The 17,120-nt window shown below is 35.8% G+C and overlaps 1 protein-coding gene across 3 annotated transcripts in view; it reads right to left on the reverse strand.

The window, feature by feature from the left end:
• Window positions 1-17,120, reverse strand: part of TRAPPC12 (trafficking protein particle complex subunit 12) — a 58,033-nt gene that overhangs the window by 22,324 nt on the left and 18,589 nt on the right. For 2 of the 3 annotated variants that reach the window (XM_069805867.1, XM_069805868.1), the window contains exons 6-7: window positions 7,426-7,538; window positions 277-349 (exon numbers count right to left, since the gene is read on the reverse strand). In XM_069805867.1, the coding sequence (XP_069661968.1) occupies window positions 277-349; window positions 7,426-7,538 (186 nt within the window). The remainder of the gene's footprint in view (window positions 1-276; window positions 350-7,425; window positions 7,539-17,120) is intronic. The other variant, XM_069805869.1, reaches the window with a different exon arrangement.

The following is a 17,120-nucleotide window of genomic DNA, read 5'->3' on the forward strand; positions in this document are numbered from 1 at the left end:
AAATATTCATCACTAAAAGATAGTAGTCATGTTCTTTGTTTCTTCTAAGTATGAAAAAAAATTGATTTAGTGCATCAGTTTGATCAAGGGCAAAACTGTGAAATTAATTCCAGCAAATAAAAGTACAAGGTGTATCATTTCAGAGGCTGAGTAGGCTATGAGATTACAAAAATACTGTTTTAACAACTCTGGGGCAGTCTTGTGAAAATTTCTGGCATACTTAGGCAAGCGATAAAAACACACTGTCTGTGAAAAAAATGTTTAAAGAATACCTACCTTGTCTGTTCTCCTGTGTAATGCTAGTCATACTTCCATCTTCAGCTAAGCCTTGTTCCAAATTTTCTAATATCTGTAGTAAATTTTTTAAAGTAACCAACATGAGTTTAAACAGCACTATATATTTAATGCAAATTACCTACAATTGACAGTCTATATGTAAACCAATTCAGGCAGGAATGCTTCACCTAGGTACAGTTCAAAATTACTGATTATTACCATAGCTACATCAATTGCACAAAGTAAGAAAGCCATTGTATGGTAGAAGAATGCTAGAGTTCAGGTTTATGATACTTACAGAACATTAAATGTCAGCACACTCTAGGGACATACACATTTTGTTAAGCAAAACATGAAATATGCTTCACCAGAGAATGAATGTTAATGACCACAAAGAAAGTCAAACTGTTTTTTCATAGAAAGCTACTGCCTTTTGACTCCCCCACCCTAAGTATAGGCTCCGGTTTCATCCTTTTGTCCTTAACGAAGTACTCCCCTTAGTTCTTGCTGCAATTTCCTTCTCCAAGTTTGGGTTTTACTGCTTCTTTTTATTTATTATAGATTTTAAATCATCTAAATTGTTGAGTGAATGGAACATTTGTTGTTTTATTGGAAGAATGAAAACGTATACTTAATGAAGCTTGTGTCTTAAGCACTTTTAAAATATGCATGCAAGGTTCCGTCTGAAATGCAAGTCAACTTTCCTTTTTCTAATCCCATTACAGTTTCTCCAGATTTGTTTTCTGATTCCCACAGATCACGCCATTTTTCCTGTTACAGATTTATAACTGTGGTTGTAGAACAATGCTTGAGATTTCCTTCAAAAAACCATTAAGGCCACTTGCTCTTTAATCAGCCGCTGTGGTTAGCCGGTTAGGGAAATATAAGGCACTGCCTCTTCCGGGGACTGAGTGCACTTCTGAACACAGAGCGCTCAGCTTCTGTCAGTATAAGAAGTAATTGGTTTTTCCTACACCAGCAAAGCATTCCAATTGTGCTCAGTGCTTTGTAAGCAAACACTTAAAAACAACCCAGGAAATCCTCCAAAGCAAAGACAGGTAGAATTCATCTGGCCTCAGACAGTGTGTTGGTGCCTTCTACAGCCAATGAAGAGCAATCAGTACCTCCAAGAAGTCAGTTCATGCCACCTATTTTAGACATCTTCAGGTGGAAGAAGTTGCCCTATGAGATACCAAGCTCTTTGCACACACTAGAGTGAAAGCTTGAAGTTAGGTGCCATAAATTTAGCTACAAGGAAGTTAAGAGCAAGGAGAGACATACAATGAAATGACAGCAGTTACCACATGCTAGCTGAGCCAGGGTAATTTTCCCAGTAAGAATTGTTAGCCCATGACAAATATAAGGCAGTATCTTTTAGTGTAAACCTCATTCACAGAGAGCTAGGCTAAGTTGCCTTACCTCAGATTTTGAGAGGCTATAAGCATTCATCAGCAGATACTGCAGCTTAGTTGATTGGTGGCAATTTATGAGATCACAGTGGCATGCCTGCAAGACTGAATCTCAGTCCCACTTTCAAAAGCAGCATAGCCACTTAGAAATCACTTGGAAACCAAAGTACCACATTTCAGTGTTAAATGCCTAGTGTATAATGAGGCACCTTGTCAGAGAAAAAACATACATTCTTCTCTCCCACAACCCAAAACCACCTTATCGTCTATTTTCTATCTAGTCTAAAAACCATGATCTTTCTCTTCCCCTGGAAAACATCTAGTGATCACTTCTCATTTTCAATAAGGCTCAAAGTTCTTACTCTTGAAATGGTCTAAATGTAACAAGGTGGCTTCATCAATGAGACATGCCGTCTTGTTTAAAAAGACAATGGGTTTCTCTGAAAACGTGCTCACTAACATCATAAAAAAAGAAAGAATTAGATATTAGCATACAATTAGAGTATTACATTAACCATTCTGTGACATTACTTGGGGATATCTAGCCGTCACCTCAAGCTCAACGTAATTAAAACAGAACTCAGTGCTGATTTGAGGCTAATTGTTTTATTCCCTAGGTTTATCTCCTTTTGCCCTTCTTAAAGTATAGGAACATCATCCGCAGTTTTTCAGTATTTGGGCATTTCCTCAGTTTTTCAAGAATTGTTTAATAATAACATTAATGATTCAGGTAGTTCCTCAGTGTAAGCTATCTGGGTTAGTTGACACAAAACAATTTTAGCAAATGCCCTCATCCCACTTTTCTACAGATGTAAACTGTTTATTCTAGCAGTATCACATGGGATAGTTCTAAACACCCTTGTTTCTATTATAAAGAGAAATAGGATTGAACATTACTACCATGTAATTTAAACATCAGTTTTACACGCGACCTATGCTTTATCAAGACAAATACCCCTAGACTGAAGTAACATATGAGAAACTGAATACTTATGTGACCTTAATAACCAATCAGTAGCTAAGAGACTGAAAAGTTCATCAATTTGGAAGTAAACCAGAAGACTAGGAGATATAAAGAGTGTGTATGGAAGGGCCAGGGAGGAACATAACTACTCGTGAAGGAGAGTGGTGGAACTACAGAGGGAGTGGCAGAGGGACGAATGGCACAAAGTATTTTTGAGAAGTTTTGCAGAGGTAACACTTGCAGAGGCTTTTTTAGGAAGCAAGACTGTCAACCCACTTGCCACTGCTCCACCCACCTGGTAGAAGAGCCTAGCACAGCTCTGCCACTTGAAGGATTAGGGTTAAAAAGTAAAATATGATGAACTATTAGATGTGTGCATTTCCAGGAGCTCTCCCTCTATCAGCTAGGAAGCTTAGGCACAAACAAGGGAGCAGTTTAGATTAAGCCTGACTTGTTCTTTTCACATTTTGGTCTCCAGGTAAGCATTTATTAGCATGTTCTCAGCATTATTAGCACTACAGTGCTCACGCCTATGTTTTTAAATAAATACTTGAAAAGAACAAACCCTTTTGTGATTTAAATTACTACTGTTACTCTTGCTGCTTGGCTGTTCGGCGACCATTTATTTCAAGGCAGACTTATAAGAGCAACAACTCATCGAGGCAATTCATGTTGGGAAGACCAGCAATAACACACAGACCGTAACAATTTCACTGGATTCCTCCCACAAGCTGTAATGTGCATTTGGCACTACAGATTATTTCTTTCCCAAACATTGTACCTATAGACAGAGATGTAAAATATCCAACCAGGTCTTGATTACAAATTTGCAGGAATACTGGAAAAGGTAAAAACATTATTGCCTATACAGGGAAAATGAAAATTATGTTTTAGCACTCAACCTCCAATCTTGCTTCAGGTACCCGAAATATGTAAAAAGATGAGTGCTTAAGTGACTGAGTTACCAAAATAGTGACAAAGTAAATATGGTTAGATCTTTAAGTCAAATGGCTAATCCAAAGTTGACAACTGTCTGTAGAATGTGTACAACAGAAAGCAAGCGGGAATTTAGCAGGTTAAAAGGAAGGATCAGATAGGAAAAAACCCCACAATTACATTAAGGAAGAGAAACAAAATAGAAATACAAATTTTCTTATGATAAGAATGCATTAGCATTAGCCTGGAATAGCCTCCCAGGGGATGTGACCTCAGCTCCATAGGCTGGCTCATTAAAAACTAGAAAACAACCTTGCATTGCAGAGAGACAGACTAGGTGAGCTAATAGGTCTTTTCTCTTTTCTAGCTTTTATGACTCCAAGATCATCTCATTTACATAATGACTATTCGTACGCCCTTCTGTAAATACGGATGACCAAAAATTATTTTTCCACTTTTTAAAATAGGGAAGTAAAACACTAGAGGCTTTTGGTTGAAAGCTCCCCAATTAATTCTGTTATAACCCAAATGGTTCTCAAGTGTCACATACAAATACTAAGACTAATGAGTGTACGTCCTTTATGTTATTTTCTTGGTTATGCCATGCATTTTCATAAGTATTATGAACTTTATTTTTGAACATTCAAGGTGAGATCGAGATTATTAGACCAATAGCATTCTATACAAAATTCAAAATATATATCTAAACAATGTGTTTTGTCAGCCAACCCTGACTTCAAATGGTTAAATTATGTCTTTAAAAACATATTTATCTTTACAAGCTGTCCTTTTTCACACTCTTGTTTCTACAGTTGTCTTTGAATTGCTCCAAAAGACAAGGTATTTAATTGAATGCAAACAAATGAAGTAATCTGCAATGAGGTGTCTAGTATAACTGATCAGAAATATTCCCTTGAGAAGCATGGTATATTTTATTTGCTCGTTTGTAGTTTTCTGTGTATTATACTTTAAAAAGGACCATCCATCAGCACAGACAATGGCTTTTCCTGGCTACTGTATCCTGCCTCTAGTGGAAGCTGTCAGAAGCAAAGCAAGATCCTCTTTCTGACCACAACTGAACACACACTAACCTGGGAGAAACTTTACAAACTTGGACAGAGGAAGGCAGAGAGAAAGAGATGGCAACCTGTGAACCAACAGCAAGTGCAGAGAACAGGGGACTCCTCAGAAGAGCTAGTGGAAGATGTACAGCCAGCCTCAAAGAAGCTTTCCTCAAGGGCACAAGGGATCACACAGAATTTGTAGTGACCTAGGCCACTAGCAGTTGATGGAGTAAGAAGATGAGTAAAAAGACCTGTTCTTCAAGAACTTAGCGGGCAGGGAAGTATGTATATATTAATTTGTAAATCTCCTTTATTTCTATTTCATCTTCTTCAACACATCCAGTTTCCCTTATTTAAACAAATAATCAGCCTAGTTCATGTTCAAACAAAATCTTGTTTTATAGTTTAAAAGCTTCCTTGGTACACACTGGGTATGCTCTAAGGATATGCACTTCAAGGAAAAGAGTGCAGGCAGAGCCACCTCAAGGTTGTAGATGACTTACAGGTCTTTTAAAGAAGCAGGGGGAGTTAATTTCCTTTTCTTTTATTCCTCTATTGACCGATAATCTTTAAGCTGTGGAGAATCATGGCTGATCACACTGTAACTGAGATATGGCCATTTCAACAGTTAGCCAGATAGCTGATGAACGCCCTGCTCAGCAGTCGCTTCCTCATTCACATTCATACCATTTTCTCTCTCTCAGTTACAAGATAAATGAACTTAGAAATAAGTTAAGTTTTTGTAACATAGTGGCACCTTCATGACTGAGGGGAGACAATGCAGCACTTAATACAAGATTGCATAAAAACAAGATATGAAACAGCTGATCTGCTGCAGACCAGGGTAGGCAAATGCCAGTACAAGTACTGTGAAATCCTGCAACAGAGGAGTAAGGCATTTCCTAGAAGAAAAAAAATTACTTCAAATTGAAGAGGACTGTTTATGAAGGAAGAGGCTGGAGAGAACAGCCTGCCAGTGATATTATTAGATGAGATGGTCATGAACAGGTAACAGCATTCGTGAAGTGTTAAAAAGTAGCACTTCTTGGCCAAATTAGATAGATCTCTCAACTGTTTCCAAATCAATTCTTTCCAACTCTATAACAAATACCACATTCATCACTTATTACCTAAACGCTTTATCTTTTTCCCTCATAATACAAAGAACTGTTTTTGTTTTTTTTTTTTTTACTGTAAACATTTGGTTATCCTAGTCACTACTGTGCTACAAACAAGTTGATTTTATATTCCTAAGGCCATTATAGCTATACAATTGGCAATTATCAAATCCCTTCACTTCCATTATCCAAGTGATTTTCAGGCGTAAATAAAGGAAACTTGCAAGAAATACTGAAAATACAAATTAATCACACGTATTTGTCTTATATACAGTTTTGAACTTTCAAGTGTCACAGATAAGACAGTAATGCTGCATTTAGTGTAGAGTTTACGACATTGTAACATTCATAGTCACTGTTGCATTAGACTACTTGGGAAAGATTTCTGTAAAAAACACCTAAGGAGGAATGCTTAACAGTCACAGTGTTGGGTTTAGTGGATAAGGCAAGTGCTCACAACACCATCACTCCAGTTTCAGCACCAACAAATCCCATGTTACAATTTCGGCCATAATTTTGTATCATAGCACTGGATAGAAAAAACCAAAAACCCCAAAACAAACTCAGCAGGTTGTATTTATATTCCCAAATGACTGTTGTTTCTAAAACCAGCTATTCAGACTATTTCTGAAGGATCAAGACTATTTTTGAAGGATCAAGATTATTAACAACTGTGTTTTGAGCTAGCTGGACACAACTGAGGGAAGAAAGCTCTCCTGCTTGCCCTTAAACACATCTGCTTACTGTCCTCCATGTCTTGTCTGGCAAAGGCATGAAAGCAAGTGAACTATGTTGTCCACTGTTCTACTCGTTTTAGTCAGAGCTACCACAGAGGAGAGGAGGATATATCCTAAAATGGAAGAGGCATTGAATTACTTCTATTAGTGAGTTCCTTACTTCTATCAAGATGGAGTAAAAAAAGTCATCATTGAAACTTAATGTTCTTTTTAAGTGTGGCAGGTGCACCTGCCCTGATAAAGATGGAAAATTCTGGAACGCTGAAGAGAAAGTTAAACTAGAAGCCATGGTTTGGGGGTCCAGCTGCCCGGCTGTGTGGTGAGTAGAGTCATGTACACAGACTGCCCCAAGTCATGTACCCCAGCTACCTGAGCACACCAGAAACACCTCATCCAACAAAATATCTCAGTTAAGGGAAGCTTCTAGACCCCCAACCACATATGACCACGAGCCCCGATCCGACTCAGGGTATAAATGGAGCCTGACAGAAGACCCCTTTCAGCCAGTCTTCCTTGATTCTGCAGTCGGAGACTCTCCCCTTAGATCAGGATGCTATCTAAGGAAACTTCCTGGGATTGAGTGCCTTGCCTTATCGGTGAGTGATACGCACATTTTGAGTCATCATTGTAAGCTTAAGTTTGGTTACAGTTCACGTAGTGATAGTTCCCAACTGACATCTTGAACCTGTAAATAAGTTTGTTTGTCACAGTGTTTACAACCCAATATTCCTGTTCAATCTGGCTGTTACATCTCAATACCACGCAACATTCCTGTTCAATTTGACTGTTGCATTTTGATATCATTAAAGAAAACTGACTTTCAAAACATATCGCTGTTGGCCTAGTGTTTCTGTGACAATAAGGACAATAAAATGTATTTCTTAAACATTAAGAAATGTTAGTGCATAGAGAAGCTGTTACCTTGGTGCAGATTATCTTCATACTATGCAGTCTGTCAAGTGATTCCTGAGGATTACCTAGGTACTGAGGAAGTTCGGCATGTAAAATCCGCATGGAGAAAGGAACCATGGAACCTAGAAACAATTAATTTTATTAAATGCATTTGCTATAATGTTGTGATTTGCCTACATTACACAAGGTATTTCTCACTAGTATATATGACACAAGGTCCATTTTACCTTCATATCTTTTTCTTCTCCTGATGAAAGATATGAAAGATGAGAAAACAGCAAACTTTTTCTCAGCTATAACATGTGATGTATTGTAAAATGTTTTAAATAGGTAAACACTTACATAACCATAATCAAGAAGGCAAGAAAAAGGTGCATCTAATTCAAATTTTCAAGAACAAGTTGTGCATGGAAGGACAATGTTTCATTAAAGATTTTTATAAACTAATTAAAATGAAGGATTAAAAAAAAGGAAGTTTACTCAAGTTGCAGCTAGAGCATTAGTCCTAACATTTAATAATTATGCATATTTTGCAATCAATGCAGAAGAAAGAAGATTAAATTATTGGCCTTAAAAGCATGCTTGTGAAAAAGTTATGTGATCAGGGCATGCAAAACCACTTCTATGTAATCCTTTTTCAAATAAAGATGATATGAAGGGCCTCTATATTACAAAAAAAACCCCAAACCTAAACCCAAAAGGACAGAAAACCAACATGAGTCAAAAGAAATAAAAAATAAAAATGGTATAATGAAGAACAAAAATAATAATACTATAATAGACACATTAGATCTAAAAATATATCAAGTACTCTGGTAAATTAAAAGATATTACAAAATATTTTCTTTTTTCTATTAATATCCATAGGTTTGTGTAAAGGTCTGAGTCCATTATGCTGAGCAGAGACCATTCCATTGCTCTAAAGATGACTTTTAGTCTGAGTTTTACTTCACTAATGTTAGCTCTTCCATAAAGAGTTACTAAATGACTTTACACTTTGAGACTGACTCTTCATAAAGACAGTGTATATTTTGAGTATTTTCTGGGTTATTGAAAACATAAAAAAATAGAGAAAGAATTTTAAGCAATATTTGGGGAGTAAAATAAATTTCTTCCTTTTCACATTAGTTTATTTTTACCTTTATTATTATAATATTTACCGAAGACCCAATCCTCTAAGTTTATGAGCATTCTGGCTGACTTCAAGGGCAGTTTCAGGAGTTTTAGGGAATCCTAGTATGTGCAACATCTTGCTTTCAGATAACTGCATATCCTGATACACACACAATAATACTGAACATAAACTAAGTGCTACTATTAAAACCAAATCAGAGCTAGCATAATGGGGAAATAGGGCTTGCAAAATACCGTACTACAGTTCTAATATTTTAATATAATAAATTTGCTTACTTTACACATACTCTAAGGGGATTTCCCTCCCAAGTCACCTCTTGCCTCATCTTTTCTCAAAAATAGGACTTGGGAGCTTTTTAGATAGATTTTTGCACCAGTTCTTAACAGGTTTGTATGTCAAAGAGGTAAATGCTGTATACAATGAGTCACTGCCTCCAGACATTTTTTTAAAGGTTGACAAAATTTTAATCACAAAACTCACTAATTATGACCTTCAGAGTAAGCCACTTAGATCTACACAAATTCTCTTTTGCCAGTGCTAACTACTCCCCATGGCTTCTGTGACTGCTGTATTCCTGTAACGGATATACACAGGAGTTTCATGCATCATCATATGTGGAACAGAAATTTTAAGAAAACAAAACTGCCTTGGAAATTCTATTAAGAGGAGCGTAAAAGGTTATTCAACCGGTAACAAAAGATGTGAAATATTTTATGTATGTATCCTGACTAGTACCTAGCATGACACAAGTGAAGATACACAGTCAGAGTGTGTGGGGTGAACAACAATGAAAAGGAAGGCAAAAATAATTTAAGAATAAATTCCATACCAGAACACCACAGAAAAATTGCTTTGTGAACTTAACCTGCACTGCAAACCTATGGAAGCAAATGTGACCTGTGGCAGGTTCCATCTCTACCAGCCCTTGGTGACCAAGTTCTAACTCCACCATCCCACTGTAATCCTGCCAAAAAAAGCAGTTCCTAATACCAGCTAGTTTGGAACTGGTCTTCTGGAGAAAGTAGTCTTAATTTACTGCTAATACATGAACCATGCACCTATTGCTGCACTCAACAGGATTTCTGAGCAAAGGTAAAAAAAAGGAAAAGTTTTGTTCATCAGTAAAGCTTTGGAAAATCTGAGGTATAAAACAAAAGGAATCTAAAGTTTTAGCAGCATTTTTGGTTAATGACTGTGTTCTAGCATCTTCAACTCTGAACAAGTTTGTATCATTACGTTCTCTTGTAAAATGCAGCAAAAGGTCAACTCAATAAATACCCATACAGAAAATCTGAATTGGTAACAGAACAGCTCAAAGTACAGATAGACGGGTATTTAATGGAGTGCAGATGAAATGCCTCACATTATCCATTTTTATAAAATTTATATAATGTTTTGCAAAACACTTTTTGAGATTGCATATTTTGTAAAGTATTGATCTAATATATTGCTGAATGAAGCCACACTATTATGGTCCATGCAAGGAGAAGGAATAACCCATTACCAATCTACATCATCAGAAGTGGTGTCAGTGCATGTCAGAATGATGAATGCGACTCCAGGCCAACTTAGACTCCATAAGAATCTGATTTATTTCCTATCACAACTAAGACCTCAGTTGTAATAGGCATTCAGAACTATATTACTTCGAAATGTACTTTATTAATGTATTATTTCTCAACCACTTAGTGTTTCCTTCATAGCATGTGAGCAAAAAGCATTCCAGTGTGATCCTCAGTAGGTAGGTCAAGTGTGATGACAGATCTCAAACAAAACCAGAAGGAAGCTGACCCACGGTGTAAGGGTAGTCGGTCTAATGACTTTTCAAACCAGAATTCATATTACTATTTCACACAGGAGGATCTACAACTCTAGTGTCTGTTTCTTCTTTCTTTTTAAACTCATGACATAACTAGTATCCTGCAAGAAATTTTACTGCAAATCCATTTAGTGAATTTCTGTTACTGCTTATGAAACAGGCTGCTAACATTATTTAAAATCTCAGAAACACCAACTGTTTCTGCCCTCTTCCTCAGTTTCCTTGTAATCCTTCTGAATAGCAGAAGTTTTTTTTTTTTTTGGAAGAAAACACAAAACTGTATGCATGCTCTCACACACGTATGGTAATTTGGGAAAACAGAAGAGAAAAGAAATGAGCTTCTACCACCAGTAAGGCTGTCTTACCACTCCATGTAAACTGTATTTTGTAACTTCAAGTCAAATCAGATGAGCAAATCGCTCATAAAAAACCGGCAGCACTTATCCAAGCCACTCATCCAAACATACTCTGTTTATAAAAAAGAAACTCTTGAGATTTTTGGTTAAGTACATTTTCCCAGATATGTTCCTGTTTCCAAGTAAGCTTGTTTTTAGTTAAATGATATGAGGTATGGATAATATATCTAATTCAGTTCCTACATTAATAAACTGATTTTCTGGTTTAAAAAAAAAGACCATAAATTTACTTTAGATTTGGTAAAGCTTTCAATGAGTGCTACTTATATAAAGTGCTAATACAATTTATATAGACTTCTCAGGAAGAAATACACAGCAGTAATAGAAAATGCATGTGAAGAGATCTGTTCACCAAAATAATTCTGTAACTCCTGGTTAACAGTTGTGTAAAAACTGACACACTCCCCGTCCCTCCTGAGCTCTCTATCCAAAATCTGAATCTATAATTTTCTCAATCTAAGAAAATGGAACAATCATCTTTGAACTTGTCTGAAACAAAAATGTCAAGAAAGAGCCTGACAGAAGCAACAGAAAGTTACTAAAAATCTTTTCACAGGGTGGATGGGTATGAACCTTTGCTCTCACAGGACTCTGTAAGGTGACCTGCGTGCATACCATGGTGGAAGAGAACATTGTGAGCATAACGGGTTTGAAATGCAGCCCAGCAGAGCTTCATGGAGTGAATGGCAGATGAAAGAGGTAAAGGCAAACCATAATAGGACTCTTGTGAATCTTCATTACAGCCACATCAGTTCACTGATAAAAAGGTAAAAAGCAAAAAATAGAGAATCACAGGAAGTGCTGACTGGGAACAGTTAACTCTGAGCTCACTAAGAATTTTGGTCTACACAACAGGACATCAATTTGTTGCTCTGTGACGTCACCATATCATGTTGATAAAGGCTCATCATTCAGCCTTTTTCTGCTGAAAGAACAACACTGTGGAGGAGCCCATTCCTATTGTTAAAAAATACAGGACAGAAAAAGAAACTGCACACAAATCTACAAAAATACAGCTTCCACTCTGTCTTGGAAGACACAGAAGTTTAGGCTTCTGATAAGTATTCCTTAACATTTTAATATGAAGATGGTCACAAATGAAAAAGAGATAACACCTAAAAAAGGCAGGTCTGAGATTTTAGAAAACATTGTAATTTTCATTTTACGTTGTCTAGGTTAAAAAGAAAACAGTTGAGAAGAGGTAAATGACATTTGCTGATGACTCTAGTAGATCAATAATAATAGTGTTATGAAGGTCTGAAAGGCAGGTTGTAGAATTCAGAGTATAAAATTTAATTAAAAAAGCAGATTAAGAGCAGGGGAAAAAACCCCTATACTTGCCTCAATAAACACAGTTACAATGGGGAAAAACAAACAAGAAAGTAAGACTGACTACATTAACACTAAGCTGTAACAGAAATACATGTGCTTGTTAGATTAAGAATGACATCATAGTGTCTGAAAGGTTTCACCTACTTGCTTACTGTTAGGCCACATAGTTAAGGCACACAGACTAACACATTTTTTTATAATAGGTTCCTATACCTATTACATATATTATTATTATATTATATATAGGTTACTATACAGGTGGGCATATATACTCCTGTGATATCCCAGTAGGGATAAGAGATTTTTATATAAACACTGGATTCCGGCATGTGCTGCCTTTTGCAAAACTATTTGGAATCAAACCCATGTCCTCTGTTATATTTCACTCAGTACTGAATTTAACAAGGCAATGTGTCATTTAAAACAAGCAGCATATCCTATAATTAAAATGTTTACTTTAGAGCATGGGAGAATGGATTTTGCTCTCTACTTCATGCTTCAGATTTTTAAAGTAGTAATGCCCTCTTACACAGCAAAACCATGTCAACTAAGCTTAGATGATTTCAACAAAAGGCAGTACCCTACAAACACTGTTATGTATTAAAATTTTATTTTTAAGTTAAGTAAGTCTTATTCTAGCTTGATGTTTTACAATTGACCTTTATTGCTCCTCTTTAGGGGTTTCATAAGAATTTTATATATAAAAAGTTCATAATGGAAAAATGGTTTAATTTTAAGACAATTCTTTTCTTAGTTATCACTTTTAAACAGTGGAGAATTTTTTTCAAATACTATGATTTCTGATTATTACTTTGGCATGAATTAATCTCATTTATATAATCAGCATACAAAAGGCAAAACTAAAAAGTGAAAAAAGGTCTGCTGAAAGGAAAATAGATACTCCAAAAGCATGGGAACAGATGGGATAAATAGTAAGATCAGGTAGAATTTTCTAAGACCACAGATTTCAATTTCTATTTCTTTATGAACAGCTGCACATTTTCATAACTGTCATAACATAAACATCACCTCATGTCAATCAAATTCAAACTGCAGCCCTCATCTGCAGCCCTTTTAGAGCAGAAAAAAGAAGATTCCAATGGCTCACCATTTTATCTTCGTATTTTCTTGTTGCAAAATCAGTTACCAGAAATGCTTTCTGTTCTGCCTTCTACAGCTTATTCAACAAATCTTAAATACCAAAAAGCAGCAGTAGGGCAAATTATCATTTACTGAAAGTATAAAGTGGGATCTTATGACAGTAAAAAAAAACAAAACAAAGAAATAAACCCCTCCTTCACTGGGTAAAAGAGAAATACAGAAAACCCAGTTTCAGAAAGACATTCTGCTTTATACATATGTATAAACAGAGATGTATATCCTTGCATTTATATGCACACATACTTTTACATACTTCTACAACAGCATATTTGTATAATTTATAAGGAGATTTTTAAGAGCGATGATGTAGTAACTTTGAATCCTAGCTTTACTGACTGTCAATTAAAAGTACACTTAAAAATCCAAATTCATCAGACTAGTTTCCAAGCTTTTGTTTATTAATTTCATTCTGGAGAGACTGAAGAAGAGATAGGAGCGTAAATGTTTGTAACCATTGAAAGAAAATGTTTTGAAAATTTTATCTGAAATAGCATGTTTCCATATAGTTTACAATTTAATTGCACGTGACCTAAGAACACAGATATTCTGAATTAAGATTTGGTTTTGAAAGGTTTCAAAAATACTTTTTCAGTAATCTGGAGTTATTTGCACTGAGGCAAGGAAAACATAAGAGAAAGAATGCAGAAAATCCCTGCAACAATTGCTCTACTGCAAAGAGATCACCATAAATCTTACCTACTGATAACTGTAGTAAGGCGCAATTTAGAAGTAAGTTACTTGTTCACTTTTAAGAAATACTATATAAAGCTGGTATTGTCTACAATGAGACTACGTAGCCTTGGGAAAGAAAGCACAATTAAATGTTTTAGCAGCAGTCTACCCCCTTAAAATTATAGACACATTTCTTAACTAAAATTCTATTATTTCAGAAAAAATTGTATTTGCAAGTCTGACTACTCTGAATAGCCAACTGGAACCACAACACTTGAATGGTATTTATTCAAGCAATTTCAGTTGATTTCATACATAGAAGGTAGCTCTGAAGCAACAGAACAGATAGCGAATTTAAAGAGACAATAGAGATGTACACAGTACTGTAAATAAAATAATTGGCAAACCAGTTCCTCTAGAGGCTTTGATATGTTTTTTACTGTCAACATGAGCTTGAATGAAGAACTCTTCCGAGCAACTGCCAAGACTGAAGCAGTCTGACATGGGAGTGTAAGTTCAGGCACAGCAGTATTTATGGTAACATACGAGAAAACCAATACCACATATAACAAGGATTGGGAGTCTTTTTTTTTTCCCTTCTCTTTTCCTGCAAAATTTATTAACAGATAGGAGCACCCTATATGCTATAATTTCTTTAGTCTGTGCATTTCTTCTCTTATCTCTGTTTTTACCTTGATTATTCCCTTCTGCATCCCCACACACCACAATTATTTTTCTTTTTTCCCCACACCACTTCCCATTCTGCTACAGTTCTCCCACTAACCAAAAGTTGATGAGGACAGAAAAAAAAAAAAAGGGCATTTAATTTATAGCATCATCTAAAACCATGCTGAGAAAAAAGGAAAGCAAGCTTCAGCAAGGCTGCCTCCTACTAGCATAGAAAGTAGGAGAGAAGGACAGAAGAAAGGAAGACACTAAACTCAAAATGGTCAAATGTCATTGTAGAGTCATCACTATGTTTACTGTGAAACCATACAGGACATAAATTTCCCCAATCCATGCCTGTCCTTCCTTTTGGCATAGGCTGACATTCAGAAGCAAGACCAAGCTTCAGAGAGCAGGTAGACCTTGGAGCTGTACACAGCCCTCTGCACTACACACACACAGTGCAACATCTGTAAAATGCTTTCTGTGGGTATTAGAGAAAAATTCTGGATGAGTGTTTTCACAGTAAGCAAAGTGTCTCTACATCAACAGACATATGACAAGTTTCCTATTACATCTTTTGCTATTTTATAAGCTTATTAAATGTAATAATAATAATAATTTACTACATTTCATCTTAGAGATCAGCATTGAGAACTTGTTTACAACATAGGTTTGAATGACAGTTCCAGACCACGTATGATAGGATTCCTTTAGGGGGATCCGAATTTCAAAACCGAATAAAAGAAACAAATTAAGAGCACTGCTTGAGTAAATAAGGACATATAAAGAATTAAATCTCACACAGCCAACTATTTTTTTTATATCATTTTTTCATATATTTCTGCTAAAACTTCTAACTAAAGTGGATATTAGTAAAGTCATAAAAGTAATATAGACCTAGTGAAACATGTTAAAACAATAGTTGTGACATCCAGACTCACAGTACTTTGAGAGAATTTTTTTTTTTTTTAAACTGTCACTATCCATCTGAAAGTGCCAGCCTATTGCAGCACACACTAGTGTATCCCTAAGGTTGCAACACAGCCACACTAAAAAAAAGTTGTGCTAGAATTAGTAACAGAGTTCATGGAAAGGTGTACAGTATGAAACCAGTTTCTAGAGCACATACAACTAAATATTTAACAGTATGTTCCTTATTTAGGCACTTTCCACCAGACAGCAGAAGACTGATTTTGTGTTAGAGGAATACAGATGATGCTGTATCATCACAAGGAGAATGAAAAGGGGAAAAGAAAAAAACTACCCCTATACATATAAACCTCTGGTCAGGGGAATAAAAATCCTATTTTTACTGGTGCATAGGGTTTTTTTCCCTTCATAATTCAAAATAAGTTATTCTCAATTATTGTAGCCTTAGAACACTGATTTTGATAGCATTAACTTTTCTGTAACTTACTGGTCTATTAACCAGAAACAAGACCAAATTATCTCATAAAAGAATGAAATAGCATTTTAATGTTCCCTTTTAATTGTTGGCTCTCACTCTTTCAGAAACACATAAGCATTACCAATGGAAAGGATATCTCGGGTTAACCTATCTATCATACAAGAGAGCTTATGAAGTATCATGAGGAACACAGAAAGAAACGATATGAATAGAAGTGGGTCAGACTGTGTAAATACAAAGACAAAACCCTAAAAAAATATAATTCCTGAAATCCATTATTCATGAGAACGATGACAAAAATTCAGCCTTATATACCCCATAGAGTACAATGGAGATGTGCAGGAAGCAATCTAGAACAGAGTTCCTGACCTAAGTACCTACCTATTTAAAAAAAAAAAATAAAAAAATTTGCAGTTTTTGGCTTCTCTCCACAGCTGAATTTAGAAAAAATAAATCTGTAACTCAGTCTTTTTAAGATTTTACAACAAAATGAGAATGGTTTGATCTCTGCCCCATATCAAACAGCAATGATCAAAGAGTGACTTAACTAGTTTCACCGGCTGATACAAGGCACCCAGCAGATTCTACCCCCCAGATGGTGCACACCTATAGGCAATGGAGATGACCAAAGAAAGAGACCGCAGAAACCAGGAAAGGAAGATTTCAGAAAGGTTAGATCTTACAGGCATGATGAAGACAACAGTAATGGGATCCATGCACAGTATGGCTGCAAATGCCATAAAAAATCTCAGGATGGAACAGAGATTAGTAGCACTGCCAAAAGTGAAAACCTTGGGAGAGCTTCAGAGGAAAATTAAGAGGACTGTGCTGGCCACGTTAAGTTAAATTAATGGAAAAAACATCTTCCACTCCTCATACATTTACTTGGATTTTAAATTCTTTCAGGTGTATTTCTCGGAGATTAATGGATGAGGGACTATCCTCACTGCTGTAAGAAGCTCAGGTATATAAACTTTCCTTACTTCAAGCATAGAAGACACAGAAAACTTTCTAATTTATTGCATTTGTTATTATGAATATTTTGAATACAAAGAAATTATGCAAAATATTATATGTACTACAATTAAAGTG

Source organism: Haliaeetus albicilla, chromosome 18 (assembly GCF_947461875.1).
Source record: "Haliaeetus albicilla chromosome 18, bHalAlb1.1, whole genome shotgun sequence".
NCBI lineage: Eukaryota > Metazoa > Chordata > Aves > Accipitriformes > Accipitridae > Haliaeetus > Haliaeetus albicilla.